The 14,710-nt window shown below is 59.7% G+C and overlaps 10 protein-coding genes across 10 annotated transcripts, besides 10 other annotated features; all 10 read left to right on the top strand.

Annotated features, from left to right (window-relative positions):
• Positions 1-231: 231 nt before the first annotated feature.
• Positions 232-282: a sequence feature (A-rich).
• Positions 283-516: 234 nt separating this feature from the next.
• On the top strand, positions 517-1,002 carry TraAM80_08391 (cysteine synthase; the record flags this gene model as incomplete). Its single annotated transcript, XM_029385143.1, has 1 exon — positions 517-1,002. One exon carries the CDS (start codon positions 517-519, stop codon positions 1,000-1,002), a length of 486 nt encoding a protein of 161 aa, XP_029235095.1.
• Positions 1,003-1,471: 469 nt separating this feature from the next.
• Positions 1,472-1,515: a microsatellite.
• Positions 1,516-1,549: a microsatellite.
• A 532-nt stretch (positions 1,550-2,081) lies between these two features.
• Positions 2,082-3,440, top strand: TraAM80_08390 (uncharacterized protein; the record flags this gene model as incomplete). Its single annotated transcript, XM_029385142.1, has 1 exon — positions 2,082-3,440. The coding sequence occupies one exon, from the start codon at positions 2,082-2,084 to the stop codon at positions 3,438-3,440; it is 1,359 nt and encodes a 452-aa protein (XP_029235094.1).
• Positions 3,441-3,544: 104 nt separating this feature from the next.
• Positions 3,545-3,570: a microsatellite.
• A 60-nt stretch (positions 3,571-3,630) lies between these two features.
• Positions 3,631-3,685: a microsatellite.
• A 122-nt stretch (positions 3,686-3,807) lies between these two features.
• Positions 3,808-3,827: a microsatellite.
• Positions 3,828-3,892: 65 nt separating this feature from the next.
• Positions 3,893-3,922: a microsatellite.
• Positions 3,923-4,059: 137 nt separating this feature from the next.
• On the top strand, positions 4,060-4,587 carry TraAM80_08389 (uncharacterized protein; the record flags this gene model as incomplete). The annotated part of the gene is made up of 1 exon (XM_029385141.1): positions 4,060-4,587. One exon carries the CDS (start codon positions 4,060-4,062, stop codon positions 4,585-4,587), a length of 528 nt encoding a protein of 175 aa, XP_029235093.1.
• Positions 4,588-4,833: 246 nt separating this feature from the next.
• Positions 4,834-6,579, top strand: TraAM80_08388 (putative signal recognition particle receptor like protein; the record flags this gene model as incomplete). Its single annotated transcript, XM_029385140.1, has 1 exon — positions 4,834-6,579. One exon carries the CDS (start codon positions 4,834-4,836, stop codon positions 6,577-6,579), a length of 1,746 nt encoding a protein of 581 aa, XP_029235092.1.
• A 550-nt stretch (positions 6,580-7,129) lies between these two features.
• Positions 7,130-7,175: a microsatellite.
• A 20-nt stretch (positions 7,176-7,195) lies between these two features.
• TraAM80_08387 (uncharacterized protein) lies at positions 7,196-7,771 on the top strand (the record flags this gene model as incomplete). The annotated part of the gene is made up of 1 exon (XM_029385139.1): positions 7,196-7,771. The coding sequence occupies one exon, from the start codon at positions 7,196-7,198 to the stop codon at positions 7,769-7,771; it is 576 nt and encodes a 191-aa protein (XP_029235091.1).
• Positions 7,772-8,010: 239 nt separating this feature from the next.
• Positions 8,011-8,047: a sequence feature (GA-rich).
• Positions 8,048-8,388: 341 nt separating this feature from the next.
• TraAM80_08386 (putative phytoene synthase) lies at positions 8,389-9,444 on the top strand (the record flags this gene model as incomplete). The annotated part of the gene is made up of 1 exon (XM_029385138.1): positions 8,389-9,444. The coding sequence occupies one exon, from the start codon at positions 8,389-8,391 to the stop codon at positions 9,442-9,444; it is 1,056 nt and encodes a 351-aa protein (XP_029235090.1).
• Positions 9,445-10,221: 777 nt separating this feature from the next.
• On the top strand, positions 10,222-11,838 carry TraAM80_08385 (uncharacterized protein; the record flags this gene model as incomplete). The annotated part of the gene is made up of 1 exon (XM_029385137.1): positions 10,222-11,838. One exon carries the CDS (start codon positions 10,222-10,224, stop codon positions 11,836-11,838), a length of 1,617 nt encoding a protein of 538 aa, XP_029235089.1.
• A 166-nt stretch (positions 11,839-12,004) lies between these two features.
• Positions 12,005-12,661, top strand: TraAM80_08384 (uncharacterized protein; the record flags this gene model as incomplete). The annotated part of the gene is made up of 1 exon (XM_029385136.1): positions 12,005-12,661. One exon carries the CDS (start codon positions 12,005-12,007, stop codon positions 12,659-12,661), a length of 657 nt encoding a protein of 218 aa, XP_029235088.1.
• A 219-nt stretch (positions 12,662-12,880) lies between these two features.
• Positions 12,881-12,903: a microsatellite.
• A 32-nt stretch (positions 12,904-12,935) lies between these two features.
• On the top strand, positions 12,936-14,048 carry TraAM80_08383 (malate dehydrogenase (quinone); the record flags this gene model as incomplete). Its single annotated transcript, XM_029385135.1, has 1 exon — positions 12,936-14,048. The coding sequence occupies one exon, from the start codon at positions 12,936-12,938 to the stop codon at positions 14,046-14,048; it is 1,113 nt and encodes a 370-aa protein (XP_029235087.1).
• A 328-nt stretch (positions 14,049-14,376) lies between these two features.
• TraAM80_08382 (polyubiquitin) lies at positions 14,377-14,709 on the top strand (the record flags this gene model as incomplete). The annotated part of the gene is made up of 1 exon (XM_029385134.1): positions 14,377-14,709. A coding segment is annotated over one exon (333 nt), but the record flags the coding sequence as incomplete, so codon positions are not given.
• Position 14,710: the final 1 nt, after the last annotated feature.

Below are 14,710 nucleotides of genomic sequence, written 5' to 3'. Positions count from 1 at the left end.
GCAGGGAGTGCCCTTTTTGCGTGGTGTGCCACATGATGGAGGTGCTGTTCAACGGGTACACGAGGACGTGCGGCTGGGGGCATGGCCCGACAGAACGTCGCATCGCGTTTCACCTCAAGCGGCATCCGCGCGTCTACGACGTCGCGCTGCAGCGCGACGTCGTAGACGCCACTGCGCAGGCGATGAAGTGGCACACGTATACACGCGGGAAAGGGCGGTGAAACAAAGATGTTTTTCTTTTTCTTCCCCCCTCTCCCTTTCCCTCTCTTTTTTTTTTTGCTTGCTTTGCCTTGGTCATAGAATTTCCTGCCTCGCTGCCGAGACTCCTTGCCACCACCATTCCGAGGCAAGGCGAACAAACAACCCTATCTTCTTCCCAAAAAAAAAATGTATCCACCCTCTTACTCTCTCACTCTCTGTGTATATGTATTTGTATAGACGATTGCTTGGCATTGTTATTGTTTTGACGGGCGGAGGTGAAGCCAATGTCTCTGCAAGTGTTTGATCGGCGGAATAATGTGGCCTGTCCATGGAAGCACCCATTGGGGATATACCGGCGGTGTAACTCACAAAAATGAACGACACGGCCGCCAAGATTGTGCTCCAGCTGGAGTCTCGGAACCCCACGACCTCCGTGAAGGATCGTCTTGCCTACGCCACAAATGGCAAGGCAGAGGGGGAGGGAAATCTGGTACCTGGCAAGAGCGTCATTGTGGAAGCCAACGCGGCAACACGGGGGTTGCCCTTGCCATCTCGGCGCCGTACGCGGGTAACATGTTCATCATCATCGTCATGCTGGGGCTCTTGTCGATTGAGCGCTGCTGCCTGATGCGGATTTTTGGGGTGGAGCTTATCCTAACCCCTGCGGCCTTCGGCGTGAAGGGGGCTATGATATTGGTGAACTGCATTGTCAGCACCAAACTCGACGCCGTTTGTGTGGATCAGTTTTGCACAATATACAACGCCCAGATCCACCAGGATACCACCGGGCCGGAGATTTAGCGGCAAACGCAGGGCAGGTGGACTGCTTTGTGGCCGGAATGGGGACAGGCGGCGCGCTGACGGGTGCGGCGCCACAATTATGTCGGTGGAGATCACCAATTTGCCCGTTCTATCCAAGGGCAAGCCAGATCTCCACCGGATTCAAGGCATCGGCGCCGGCTTTGTTCCGCAGGTGCTGGGGCGGGCGCTGGTGGACGTGGTGATTCAACTCCCCAGCTACGCGGTCATCAACGTCGTCCTAGCGACTCCCCCGCACCGACAGCACTTGCTGCGGTTTCTTCGGCGGGGCCAACGTCTACGGAGCGCTGCAGATTGCGCGGGGTCCGGAAATGGCGGAAAAGACAATTATGACCGTCATCCCGTCCTTCGGTGAGCGCTATCTCTTTAGTTGCCCTTTACTCCTCTCGTGAAGGACAAGGTGGCGGCGCTCCCCGTGGTGCTGGAGGTTTAACCCGGCCACGGCGTACACATAATATATCTCTATAAATGTATACCCACATATACAACATATACATGTGCATGTGTATGTGTATGCGTATATGTATGTACTCTGTAGGTGCAATACCTTCTCAGTCCTCCACTTTTATTTGGAAACGCCGTGAAAAACACGAAATGAAGCATAAATATATAAAAAAATGGAAGTGAAAAAAACAAAGTTATTTTCATTAATATCAGTGCATTTTGTGCTTTAGTTACATGTTTTGTTTTTCTTCGTGTGCTCATGGAGACGGAATGAACACATCTGCGCGCAGGGAACATTTCTCCTCCTCATATTTTTCCCTCTCCCTTTATGAATACGCGAGAGGCGGGTGAGTGCAGTGGACAGGGCAGCCTCGGAAACGTGGCTGTGGCTGTGGGTCTGGGTTTGGGCCATTAATCGCAAAGAGAATGTGTCCTGATGGAGGTTTACATGAATAGATTGGCTGATGCAGCGGGTCTTTCATTCCCCGCCCTCTCTTCCTTTATTTATTTATTTCTACGTGTGTCTGTGTGGCAGACGCTTTTTTTGTTGCATCTTTCTGGCGTTGGGCGTTTGGCTGGCGGTGTGTCTAGTGTGGGGTTTGAAAGTTGTTCCGGCCATGAAGTACGCCGATGTGTTGTTGCGCCTGAGCGACGCGGAACGGGAGGACCTTCAGCTGATCATTGCCGCTCTGAAGGTTAGCGAGTACACGGACGACGTGGATGACATACGGCGCCCCCACAGCCGCGAGGAGCGAATGTACCGCGCTATGCGGGACCTCTTTGACACCGCGCTGGGACTGTGCATTGCGTCGGGCAGTGTCTCGCGGGAGCTGCGGGCGGAGGTCGCCAAGGGCAACACGGATGTGCGCCAGACGCTTAGTGTGTTAATAGGTTTGTTTGAGATTTTTCGCCGCCACAAGCGCCTCAACCCGTTTAGCAACCGCAGCGAGTTTGGGAAGCTTGTGATGTTGCTGCAGGATGTCCAGAAGCGGTCGGTGCAGGACCGTCTGCGCATCTCTCATAGCCTGCTGGTGCCAGTGCAGACTGTCGGGATGGAGCTGCGCAAGGCGGGGGCCGAGACGTTGCTAGAGGATGGAGATGTAGAGAAGTATGTGTGGGCACACGGGGCGGAGAAGGCGGCGCTGTTTCAGAGGATCTTGGACCGCCACGGTGCCGGTGCGTGCAGGCCGGTGGTGGAACGCTGTCTGCGCTCCATTGACGACGTGGAACACTTTCTTGAGAATAATTTGCGGCCGCTGCGCTGGCTGCGGCGCGTCCTCAACGAGGAGTTCCTCCCGCAGGAGGGGGACAAGGCGCACGACCTGTCCATTCGCGCTGGCTTCCGCGGCGCGCGGTTCTCGCACGACCACAGGCGCCACTGCCAGTACGTTGCGGAGTCGCTGACGATGTGGGAAAACGTGCAGCGCCACATCTTTGACTTTTGGCAGGTCTCAGAGGATGACATGCTCCTCGACGGGGGCGGTCACTACAGCTTTGTCAACACCGGGCAGGGGTATCATCGCATGTGCCGGGCGCCGAAGAGTTACGCCCGCATGGCGCGCTGCGTTGCGGAGACGGAGCAGGAGATGGGGGGCTGGGTGGGGATAAAAGTCATCCACCTTGGTGACCGCGATGTGCCGAACCCGCTGGTCTTCATCGATAAGTACACCGTCATCCCACGCATTGTGCAGCCAATTATGCACACCATCCTGGAGCTGGAGAAGATCTTTGCACCCGGCAGCCTGGAGGAGTACCCGGGGCTGCGGAACTTACTGAGGGCCAAGTTTCACTCCTACGCCGCGCTGCGCACGATGATTCTCTCAGACTTCTTTCGCCACGCCTTTGACGGCTCCGGCGACGACGGCGGGAGCTGCATTGACGGCAGGCTGACCTCCGCCTGGAACTGGTGTCACCAGCTTGAGAAGAAGCCGTACTACGACGCCTTTGTGCTGACGGGTTTCAGCGGCTTTGACTAACTTGCCCACGTATATATATCTGTGTGTGGGTGGGGGTACTGTGCCTTGACCGCGCCTGCTGCTGGTGCCTCTGTGCATGGGAGGCGGGAAACACGTACGCACGCATATATATATATATATATATATATATCCTGCAGATGGACTTCTTTTCCTTTTTCCCACGGGGGTGACTCGCTCAGAAAAGTATGGCAAAAAAGGAACGAATCAATGACAGAGAGCGATAAAGAAATGGATGAAAGAAGAAATGTCACCGCGGGGCGATTAACAAGACGTACACCCACACACCGAATGAAAGGGGAAAAAGAAGAGAAAGATAACCTGGAGGAGAACATAACACGAAAACGCAAGGATTGTCTCGCCGTCTTTCTGTGTGTGTGCGTGTGTGTGCCTCATCTGTCTGACGGTGGGAGGTGGCGGCGAATACTAAGGACAGCAGGGTCGTGGGGGGAAGTACAACAACATTCACACACACACACACACACGAATGTTTCTCTTCTGTCCTGGGCCACAGACTCTGAAATGGTTTTAGACTTTTTATTTCTTCTTCTTCTGCCTCCACCTCTGTCTCCACCGGGGTGCTGCGGCTGTCAAGCAAAGAAGGGAAAAAAAGGAACACTTGATGCGTTGGGTCCCGCTGGAGTTGGGCCGCGTCGCAGAGGTCGGTCCGCAGGTCGACACGGCGATCAACACCTACACCGCACTGCAGCGGCAGCTTGCGTGGCGGGGGACATTGAACCCTGCGCAGCTCACGCTGGCACTGATGGCACTGCGACGCTCGTTTGCGGCGCGCCTTGAGGACATGACGGCGTTCTACCAGGCGAACGATCTTGACCCGCGCAGCGGTGCAGTGGAGGCGGCACGCCTCAAACTGAAGCGCTTCTTACGCACCATCGACTCCTGCGGCGCCACAGACGAGGGGGATACGGGGGCGTTTGTGCTGCTGGACTCACCGGATAGGGCAGACCCTGCCGCGGCGACTATAGAGGCAACTAGCAAAGAGGCAGCAGAAGGAATAGCGGCGGAGGAGGCACGGGAGGGCACGGTGACGCTCCGGGTGGTTTTGACAGCGGAGGAGTACGACGAGCTTCTCGCCCGGCGCGAGGCGTTTCGTCAACTGAAGTTGGATTCTATGCTCTACAAGCGATAACGTTCAGCCCGTTTTTTTTTATTGTTATTTGCTCTGTGGGAGTGTTTGTGTTGCTGCGCCGTCGATGCGTGAGGGAGTCTTTTTCTGTGGTATCTTTTATTTCTTTTTTTGCCTGGACGATGCGGGCACGAGGGTCTACTTGAGGTGCACACATCGGAAGTTAGTGTTGCTCGATTTTTTTTCTCTTACGCACTCTGTACCTGTGTGCGTGTGCCTGTCACTGCGTGTGATCGCAACTGCGCCCGTATGATTGATACCCTGTCCGTTATCAGCAAGGGCGGGGTCGTGTTGTGGGAGCGGAGCTCCGACGACGCCGGGCGGCGACTGACAGTGAACCGCGTGATTCAGGAGGTCCTGCTGGAGGACCGCGCGGGGGTGCCGGAGGTGACTCTCGGCGACCACAAAGTCTCTTGGGCACTGGACAACGACGCCCGCTTCTTCCTGGTCTGCGTGTACCCCAAGTTCCTCGCCTACCCGCACATGGGCGCCTTTTTGCGGGACCTTGCGCGGACCTTTGCCAGGAAGTACGGCCGCATCCAAGATGGGGAGCTGTTCGCCGACTACGACTTGTCCGCGGAGTTTGCGGCTGCCGTGGCAGGCCTGGACGTCGGCGGAGGCAGGCCCGGTGTGGGTATCACAGAGGACGCCGCTCCCCACAGTCACAGTGACGCGCAGGAGGAGGGACCAACGACAACGGCGGCAGCAACCGACGAGGAGGAGGAGGACAACGACGACGTGGAGGAGGCGGTGGTGGCACAGCGCGGCAGCGACCGGATTATGACGAAGAGCGGCCACGTCATTGGGCGGAAGGGGCAGAAGCTGTCCGTTGGCAGCGCCAGCAAGCAAGCTGCCGCAAAGAAGGTGCAAAAGAAAGGTAAACCCGTGAAGCAGGCAACGCGCTGGGAGGAGCCCGCGCTAGACCCCGCTCTCAGCGCTCAGGAGAGGACCCCGACACAGGAAGAGTTGGTGGCGCAGACGGAGGCGCAGCGTACCGTGTTTATTAGGCGACTTCCAAACGGTAGCGCCGCGCCGGTGCGGGAGACGGAGTGGGAGAACCAGCCACGCGGGCGCCTGGCAAGCTGGCTCCGCGCCTATGTCGGGCGCCGGGAGCTGGACAGGCAGGACTTCCAACGCGTGGTCCCCAGCCTGCGGGAGAAGTTGATTGCCAAGAACGTCGCTGTGGAGGTGGCGGAGCACGTCTGCAAGTCCGTCGAGGCCTCGCTGGCGGGGACGAAGCTGGGGACCTTTGACTCGCTCCACCAGTCAATTGAGGCCGCCATGACGTCGGCGCTGCGCCGCATCCTGCAGCCAAAGCATGAGGTGAATATTCTCCGCGCCGTGGCCTCGGCGCAGTCCCGCAAGAAGCCTTACTCCATCGTTCTTTGCGGCGTCAACGGGGTGGGGAAGTCGACAACGCTGGCGAAGATCGCCTACTGGCTGCAGCAAAACGGCCACAGCATCATGATCGCCGCCGGCGACACCTTCCGCCACGGGGCTGTGGAGCAGCTGGAGGTCCACGGCCGCTGCCTGGGGGTACCGGTGTTTCAGATGGGCTACGGCACCGATCCCTCCGCGGTTGCCGCCGCCGCCATTGCGCAGGCCGCCCGTCAGAAGTACGACGTGGTGATGATTGACACGGCGGGTAGGATGCAGGACCACGAGTCACGCATGCGGGCCCTTGCGAAGCTGATCCACGAAACCCAGCCGGACCTTGTCCTTTTCGTGGGGGAGGCCTTGGTGGGCAACAGCGGCGTGGACCAGCTGCGACGGTTCAACCAGTGCCTGGTGGACTTTGCCCCCGTTGGCACGGCCCCGCGCTGCATTGACGGCATCGTCCTCACAAAGTTCGACACCATCGACGACAAGGTTGGCGCGGCTCTCTCGATGGTCTACGAGCTCGGCCAGCCCATTGTTTTTGTCGGCTCCGGCCAGACGTACCAGGACCTGAAGGTCATGCAGCCGGACGTCGTCGTCAGCGCACTGATGGAGTAGATAGGTCCGCGTGGGGGGAGAGAGACACATAGAGATGGAAAGGGAAAGAGAGGGAAAGGGGCATAGAGGCGTGCGCCGATTTCTCTGTGTACTTTTTTGTTTTTGTTTTTGCGTGAGTGCAGAGGTGGAGTAGTGAGAAAACTCACTTCTCTAAGAAGAAATAAATAAAAACAAAAAGGAAAACACACACGCACACATTTACGTTGCGTCTGCCTCCTTTACCCCTCCTTTCTTCTTCTTCTCCCTATTGCCCCCACCCCCAACTGGCATATATACAGGCCAATCGATGTGACGCACGCATGCGGTTGGATGGATGGCTCTATGCTCCTCGATCTTTCTCTCTTTCTTTATACCCATGCGTGTATGTGTGCGTATGTGATTGCCTTCTTCCGCCTGACCGGTCGGTTTCTCTATGTTTTATCCCTCTCCCTCTTCCAACGCCGGGTTTGACCCGCTAGTGGTGTGTGTGAGTGCTCCGCATGATTTTTGGCGGGGCAGGAGAAGGACGGACGCGCAAGACCCCCTCCCTTCTTCTCTCCAACACTAACAAAGCAGCAGAAGCAGAAGTAGGTGACGAACAAAGCAGGGAGGCAGAAACGTGCGATAGTTGACGGGCATGCGCTCGTCGTCCTCGCTGTGCTTGGCGCGCCGTGCGGGCGCCGTCGCGGCGTCTGCGGGTGACGACCCCCCGCGGTACTATTACGAGGACGGCCGGGGGAATAAGGTGTGGGTGCAGAACCTTACGCTGGACTACGACGTCCGGCGCCTACACCGGCGATGGGGGGAAGGTGCAGGCGGTTGGCAGGGGGAGGGCCGTCTGCGTCCCCGCGGTGTGCCTCGCCAGCCTCCGCGCAGGCGAGCCTCGCTGCATCGTCAGCCGCCACCCGCCAGAGGCGTGTCTACATGGAGGGGCAGCCAGCGTGTAACGGATCAGCAGCAGCATGGGCCTTCCTACGGGGCGCAAACTCCTCCTACGCGATGCACCTGTGACTGCCCCGTTCACGCCGTCGCGGTGGCGGCGGCCAAACGGTCTGTCGCCGCCGCTGTTTTTCCACAGGGCGCTGGCGTGCAGTGGACATTTATTCCAGAGGCGTCTCTTGCGGGGGTGATTCGCACTGTCGACGACGCCGAGTTCATCCTAGCGAGGCTCCGTAGCGAGGAACACATCCTCCGCAGGGCGTACGTGCGGTGAGGAGGAGCACTTCCTCGGTCCCCCCCCCCCCCTTTTTTTTTTTTTATCTTCTTGCCCCTTTTTTTTTATTGCTTCCTTTTCCTTCTGTATGCCGAGACCCCCTGTCTTTTTCTCTCTGGTTGTGTGTGGCGCCGTGCAGCCGCCGCCGCCGTTGGCGTTCCAGCCGCTCGGCTGTCAAGAACGATGAGGACGTGTCGGCACACACGTCGCCGAGTTTTTTGTCATGTGCCCTCCCTAACCTTTCTTTTTCTAATCTCTGCCTCTCTCTCTCTCTCTTTGCCGTTTATGGCGCTGCAGCTACTCTGGCTAGCAAGTGACGGCCCCCTGTGTTGACAATGTGACGGCGGCTGCCGCTTTGTCACCGCCAGGGCGGAGCGACGACGAAGGCGGCGAATATGATGGTGGTGTAAGCAGCAGCGACGCTGGGCGGTGGCCCGTGTCTCCCGCGCGACGAGGGCATCAGCGTGGGGCTGCACGGCCTCGGCACATACGGCGGCTCCATCTCAGCCTTCGTGAAGCTGGCAGAGGAGCGGCAGACGTCTCAGGCGGACGCGATCGCGCCACTCCTCCCCTGTGGCGACGCTGGCCTCCTCACGCAGGCGCTCAAGGCGCAGCATATGGCCAACGTCGCGTTCCACGGAAAATTGTCATCCACGCGCGAATTTCAAGTGGAGAGGGTGTCGTCGTTGTCGTCGCTTCCTCAGAGGCTCCCTAGTACCGTGAAGGCGGCGGCAAGTAGAAAGGATCATGCCGCAGAATCAGCAGGTGCAGCGGGAGATGCACGCATCAATGTGCAGGAGGCAGAGGACTACTACCGCTCCGTCCCCCGCAACGCGCTTTCAAAGGAGGAGATGCGGCGGCGCATCGCCTCTGTCAGCGCAGATAAGGCTGACCGCGTCACCTCCGCGCTGCAGGCCTCGGAGGCTGACTACCTGAAGATGGAGGAGGATATGAAGGAGAGCGACCTTTTTCACTACCGCATGGGCGAAATTGCGTATCCGGCGGCCGGCACCCAGCGGAGCTACTATGCCATGTGGCAACTAGCAATGCCCCTCAACAATGCGCGCTGGACGATGTTAGACGTCCTCTCGCAGCACAGCGTCAAGACTACCGGGGCGGGCATGAAGCTTCTCTTCTGGAAGGAGTCGGTGAACCAAATCATGGGGCGGCGACAAATAGCGGTGGGGCAGTTCACCGACTCCCACCCCGTCCTGCGCCCCTTTGCGGCGGTGGTGGAGCAAAGCCCTCAGATAACGCGTGCGTTTGTGCGCGGCTTCACCGACGCTCAGCTGCGGGTGCTGCAGCAGCCAGGCAACGTCAAGCAGCTCTTCGACCACTTCGACCGTTACTACGGCTACTTTGTCAATGCGTTGCTGGAGGTAACCCACGTGAAGGACGAGGGCGCGGCCGATGTGCTGCAGCACATGCTCCGCGCCATCGGCCTCACCCAGCACTGCGTGATGTTCTGGAAGAAGTATGCCAACATCGGTTTAATGATGCTGCCGACGGACCTTTGCGCCGACAACCACGTGAACATTGCGCTGCTTAAGAACATTTTGCTCGCCGCGCGGGACCGGGCCGTGTGGCGGCTACTATACGACGTGATGTGCATCGCCAAGACTGAGATGCTGCACACGCAACATCTGGCCCCAGTGTGCACCCCCACCGCCTGACCCGTGGTGATGGAGTGCATGTACGCGAACTACTATATTGGCTTCCTGCAGCGTCGCAGCTTCAACGTGAGTGCGATGTCCGCGGACCACAACATCGAAAGCCCCGGCTTCGCGTGGTACCGCGTCAAGAAGCGCTGGGAGTGGGAGCGGCATCAGAGCATCACACGCCTCGTAGCGGAGGAGGCGCCTCTGCCGTTTCTCGGCGCATCGCTGGGGCACAGGGGCTCACAATACAGGATGGCGTCTGGGATTGGGCGAGCCCGCTAGATGCTCCATTGCTAAGGTGAAGACGCCTTTTAGTGGGTTTTTATTTGTTTTCTTCTTGCGCCTTGAGATAGGTATCGAAACAGGCGGGATGAAGGAAGGGCGGGCCATGTTCTCTCTTTCTTTCTTCTTATTCATATTGCCCCCGCTCACACTTTCTCTTGCGGGGACGATCGCCCGGCCGTTTTTCCCCACTCCCGTCTTTCCTCCTGCGTTGTCGCTCGTTCCATCGCGTTCTCGCTTCTTCTCCGTCTCTGTCGTATTCCTCGTCTTTTTCTCTTCCCGCTTGCTGTGCGAGGAGACAGGAAAAAGAGGTACTCACACACTCTTTTTCTCTCACACGCACACAAGCAAGCGGAAGGAAAAAAAACAGGGAGTGGTGTTTGTGCCTGTGCGTGTGTGTGGGAGGGGCAACAAGGCACAGCAGGGAACTTGGGAGTGGGAAGAGAGAGCCAGATAGATAGAGAACCACAAGTAGAGAGCTAGAGAGGACCCCGTGCGTGGCTGCTAGGTATGGTGACAGATGCCTGTGGGGCCAGTCGTCCTAACGGGGCTGTGCAGGCGTTCAAGCGTCTTCTGCGTGCCACCGGCGTGAGCCCAGGCAATGCGTTTGTTCCCGCCCCATGCCGCGGCGGCGGTGCCTGGTGTAACGACGCGGTGAGCGCACGCGACACCGTGGCGACGTGCGAGCTGGCGACGCGGGGGGACTACTTCGGGCCTCGGTCCTTAGCACTGCTCTGCCTGCGGGTGCGTCCGGCCTGCCCGGGCCACGCGTTCCCCACCTCGTGCGTTGTCAGCCTCTCCACGAGCTCGCAGCGGCTGGACGCGCTGGCGCTGCAGGACATCGTAGTCAAGGAGTGGCCGCTGCACTCCGCCGGGGCAGAGACCACCGTTGCCGTGAATACCCTCTATCACGTTGCCACCCTGCTTGGCGCAGAGCCCGTCGCTGGCACGCGCGTCTTCATGACGCTGCGCTTCCTCGGTTGCTGCGACGCCTCGGACACGCACCGCATCGCCGCGGTGGAGCTCTTATACACCCCACACGACACGCGCACTGTGGCGGTGGAGCTCACACCGAGCCCCACGCCATGCCACGCTGCGGTGGCGGAGCACCACGACGCGTCGTCCAGTGACGAGGACGTTGTCCCACCATCACCGCCACCGCCACTGCGGCGAGTCAAGACCCTGCACTCCTCACTTAGCAGGACCAGCACTGATGCGGATAGCCGCGCGGAGGGCAGCGGTGCCACGCCTGCCGGCAGCGAAGATGATGTTTTGGCAGAGTACGTCTTCCACGCCATGTCTCGCTCCCCGCGACGCCGTTCGGTGACGCAGCCCCTCCGCACCATCTTCGTGGACATCGACACGGAAGAAAACGAGGAAGACTTGACGGCGGACAACGTAATTGAGGTCCCAACCTCGCCCTGCACAACACTCTCCACCTCGTCGCGCCTGCCTGCTCACCCCACGGTGGCGGGAAGGCGGCTGCCGAGCGCTGGCACCCCCGTTGTTTCCGCTTCACGCGTCTCTGCCGCATCGCGCCGGGCCCTGTGCTGTAACGAGGGTGCCGTGCCGCGGCAGGAGCCCCCGGCGTCACCGCAGTCCACCACATCCGACGGCGGCGTCTCCGCTGCACCCCGGCGCGGCGACCCGCGCCAGCCGACCCTGCGGGAGGCGTGTTGTTCATCTGTCGTGGTGACCGCGTTCGCGTCACCGCCGCGTTGCGCCGCCTTTGTTGTGCCCGACCGCCGCGACTTTGTCGCCGTGGGTCTGTTGCAGCAGCGACAGAAGGAGGAGGAGGAGCGGCAGCAGCAACGCCGCTACGTGCAGAGGGTTTCCTCCATGCTGTGGGAAGAGGCCTGCGCCCCGCCGGCATTTCCGCGTCACGGCGTGGAGAACGAGGCAGCGGCTGCGGTGGTACAAAACAGGCGACGCATTCAGAACCTGCAGGGCGTGCCTGCGTACGAAGCGGAGCACGACCTGCTGAGGGCGGTGATGGAGCTGCTTGGGCTGCCACGCGAGACGCTGTACCGGGGGGGCGTCGTCACGCCGTACCTCCACCGCCTCCAGTCGACTCTGCTCGGTGCAGCCAAGCGCCTGCTCACGGCAGCCATGTCCTTCACCGCGTGAGTCGGAAGGAGCAGTGGAGTCGGCGCCGCCAGCGACGGATGCCGCGGCGGTCGACGCATCGCAGGCGCCACAGCGGAGTGAATTGGCACCCGCCACGCCGCCGGCACTGCACGTCGACTTAGCGGAAAGCTTTGTGTTGTCACTTGAGGCGCCTGCAGGGCGCGCAATGGCGGAGTCTCACACACCGCTGCAGGCGTTGGCGGACCGCACCGCGGAGCTTAATCTCCTCAGACAGGCAAAGAAGGCTGCCGCCAAAAGCGAGCCGTCACGGGAGGCACAGAAGCTGACGCTGAGGACCGGGCAGATCTCCGACAGCACGAGTCTCCCCTCCTCGGAGGAGTCATACGAGCCGTCGCTGGTGTTGCAGGTGGAGCCGCTGGCGTCGCACCGCCCACCACCATGCTGGGGGGGGAGCGTCAGCCTTGGCCCTCTCGCGGACGCCGCGGAGCCAGCCGCCACAAGTCTCCACATTGGCACCTTTCTAGTCTGGAAACATCATTTCTCTCGCAACGGAGCGGCAAAGCGGATACTCCTCGTGCAGCGTGAGGATGAGGTTGTGTTGCTCACCCTGAAGAAGCTGCATTGCCTGAAGAAGGCCCCACAGCTGGCGCTGCGGAAGGATGTCGCGGTTGTCACCGGCCTTCAGGCGTACTACAGCAACGCCATTCATAGGGACCACGTCCACATTGCGGAGTGTTGTCTGGTGGTCACCCGCAGCGGTCAGCAGGTGGCGGCGGTGGAGATGCAGTCTGTGGGCGAACTGCAGCTGGCTGTCCAGCTGCTGCTTCCCGCCTGCACAAGCAGGACCCGTGTAACGCCCTAACCGCCTCCACGGGGACGGGGAGAGAAAGCAGAAACAAGCGTCTTTGGTGGTGACGATACACGTGTAGATTTAGATTCCAAACCTAGTTTCTTATTTTGTTTTCTATCTCTCTGTATCTGTGTGTGGGGTGCGTTTGTGCACGCTGTACGCTGAGGACCCAGGCTGCACGCCATTGACGCACGGCCTCCTCCTTCTCTTGCCTTTTTTACATGCATTCATTCCCTCTCTCTCTCTCTCTCTCTTGAATGGCGCATCGGCCGTCACCGCCGCCGAGATGATCCCGTGCGCCCAGGCAAGGCACGCGATGAGTGGTCAAGGCCCCACAGTGAACTTCTTCCGGTATGTGCTGATTCCCGCCGACGACAACGCCGCGCCGCGCGAGATGACGTTTGCCGGCGGCAGCGATGAGGAGTTTCGCGCCTCCCTCCAGCAGTACTTTCGCCGGCAGCTGCTTTCCGAGGATCAGCGGCGCGAGATGGCGCGACACCTCACGGCGAAGATGAAGGAGGCGAAGCAGCAGGGAGACGCTGCTGCTGCCGCTGCCGCCGCCACGAGCGAGCAGCAGCAGCACGCAATGATCGAGGACTACCTGGAGCAGACTTCCTTCGAGATCATACCGTTGCTCATGCCAGGGCGCGGCAACAGGTTTGTGGGCACTTCCCTCTACATCGACGACAGTGGCCGCTTTAAGGACCTCGCCCTCAACTCCCGTGCCAGCACGCTCGTGCAGCGCGACATCCGCGGGGACGCCTTCCTTCTCTGTAGCCACGATGACCCCGCCCTCGACGAGTGGAGCCGCGTCGACTGCACTCTCGCCCACTACGAAGCCCTCCTGCGGGAACCGCCCACGACTAGCTACGACACCGCCAACCAAGCGCAGATGACCTCGGCAGTGATGCAGCGCGAGAGTGACACGAAGCGCATCAGCGAAGCGGATACCGCGAAGGCACAGCAGGCGAAGGTGAACGGTAACAGCTTTTTCACCGCCGGTGATTTCAAGGCGGCCGTGAAGGCCTACGACGAGGCCGTCGAACTCACGGAGGGCCGCAGGGACCTCCTGCCGAACGAGGCCGCAGTCACTGCGCTGCGACTCTCCGCACTGCTCAACCGCAGCCTTTGCCACCACCGTCTCGGCAAAAACGAAGCCGCCGCTGCGGACGCACGGGCTGCCCTGCAGCTCGATGCCACGAACCTCAAGGCCCACCATCGACTGGCAGTCGCCCTTTGCGGCGGACGTGACTACGCCGCAGCGGCGGAGGCGCTGAACGCCTTTGAGCAGCTGGGCGGGCCCGCCAGTGACGTCGCAGCCATCCGCCAGGCCATCGCTGAGGGGGCAGCTGCCCTCCGGAAGGAGCAGAAGCAGAAGTTCTCCAAACTTTTTGCCTAACGAGAACAAAAAGAAAAAGAAAAAAGATGCGTCACGGCACTAATAAGGAGGGAGATGGCACCATAACCCGCAAGTTCTACCACCAGAAGGAATTGAAAACCAAAATAAGCACCATCACCAGACATACGCACATGCCCACAGAACAATGACATGAACATGAGCCATCAAAGTCAAACGACAACGGACTAGCGCCATAAAACCGAACTCAAACACTATGCTTTCCCCCTACCATCTTTCCTTCTTTTGGTTTATATGTCAATATTTTAGTGCAGCACAAAAAGAAAGTGGATTACAATACAACTCCTACACAGAAAGGACCACAAACAGCATGCAGATCTTTGTGAAGACGCTAACCGGCAAGACGATTGCCCTCGAGGTGGAGGCAAGCGACACCATCGAAAACGTGAAGGCGAAGATCCAGGACAAGGAGGGCATTCCACCGGACCAGCAGCGTCTGATCTTTGCCGGGAAGCAGCTGGAGGAGGGCCGCACGCTCGCGGACTACAACATCCAGAAGGAGTCGACGCTCCACCTGGTGCTGCGCCTGCGCGGAGGCATGCAGATCTTTGTGAAGACGCTAACCGGCAAGACAATTGCCCTCGAGGTGGAGGCAAGCGACACCATCGAAAACGTGAAGGCGAAGATCCAGGACAAGGAGGGCA

This window comes from Trypanosoma rangeli, assembly GCF_003719475.1.
Source record: "Trypanosoma rangeli strain AM80 chromosome Unknown Tra_15.4_contig_00408, whole genome shotgun sequence".
NCBI classification, from domain to species: Eukaryota; Euglenozoa; class Kinetoplastea; order Trypanosomatida; family Trypanosomatidae; genus Trypanosoma; species Trypanosoma rangeli.
This window is presented reverse-complemented; position numbering and strand designations above follow the sequence as displayed.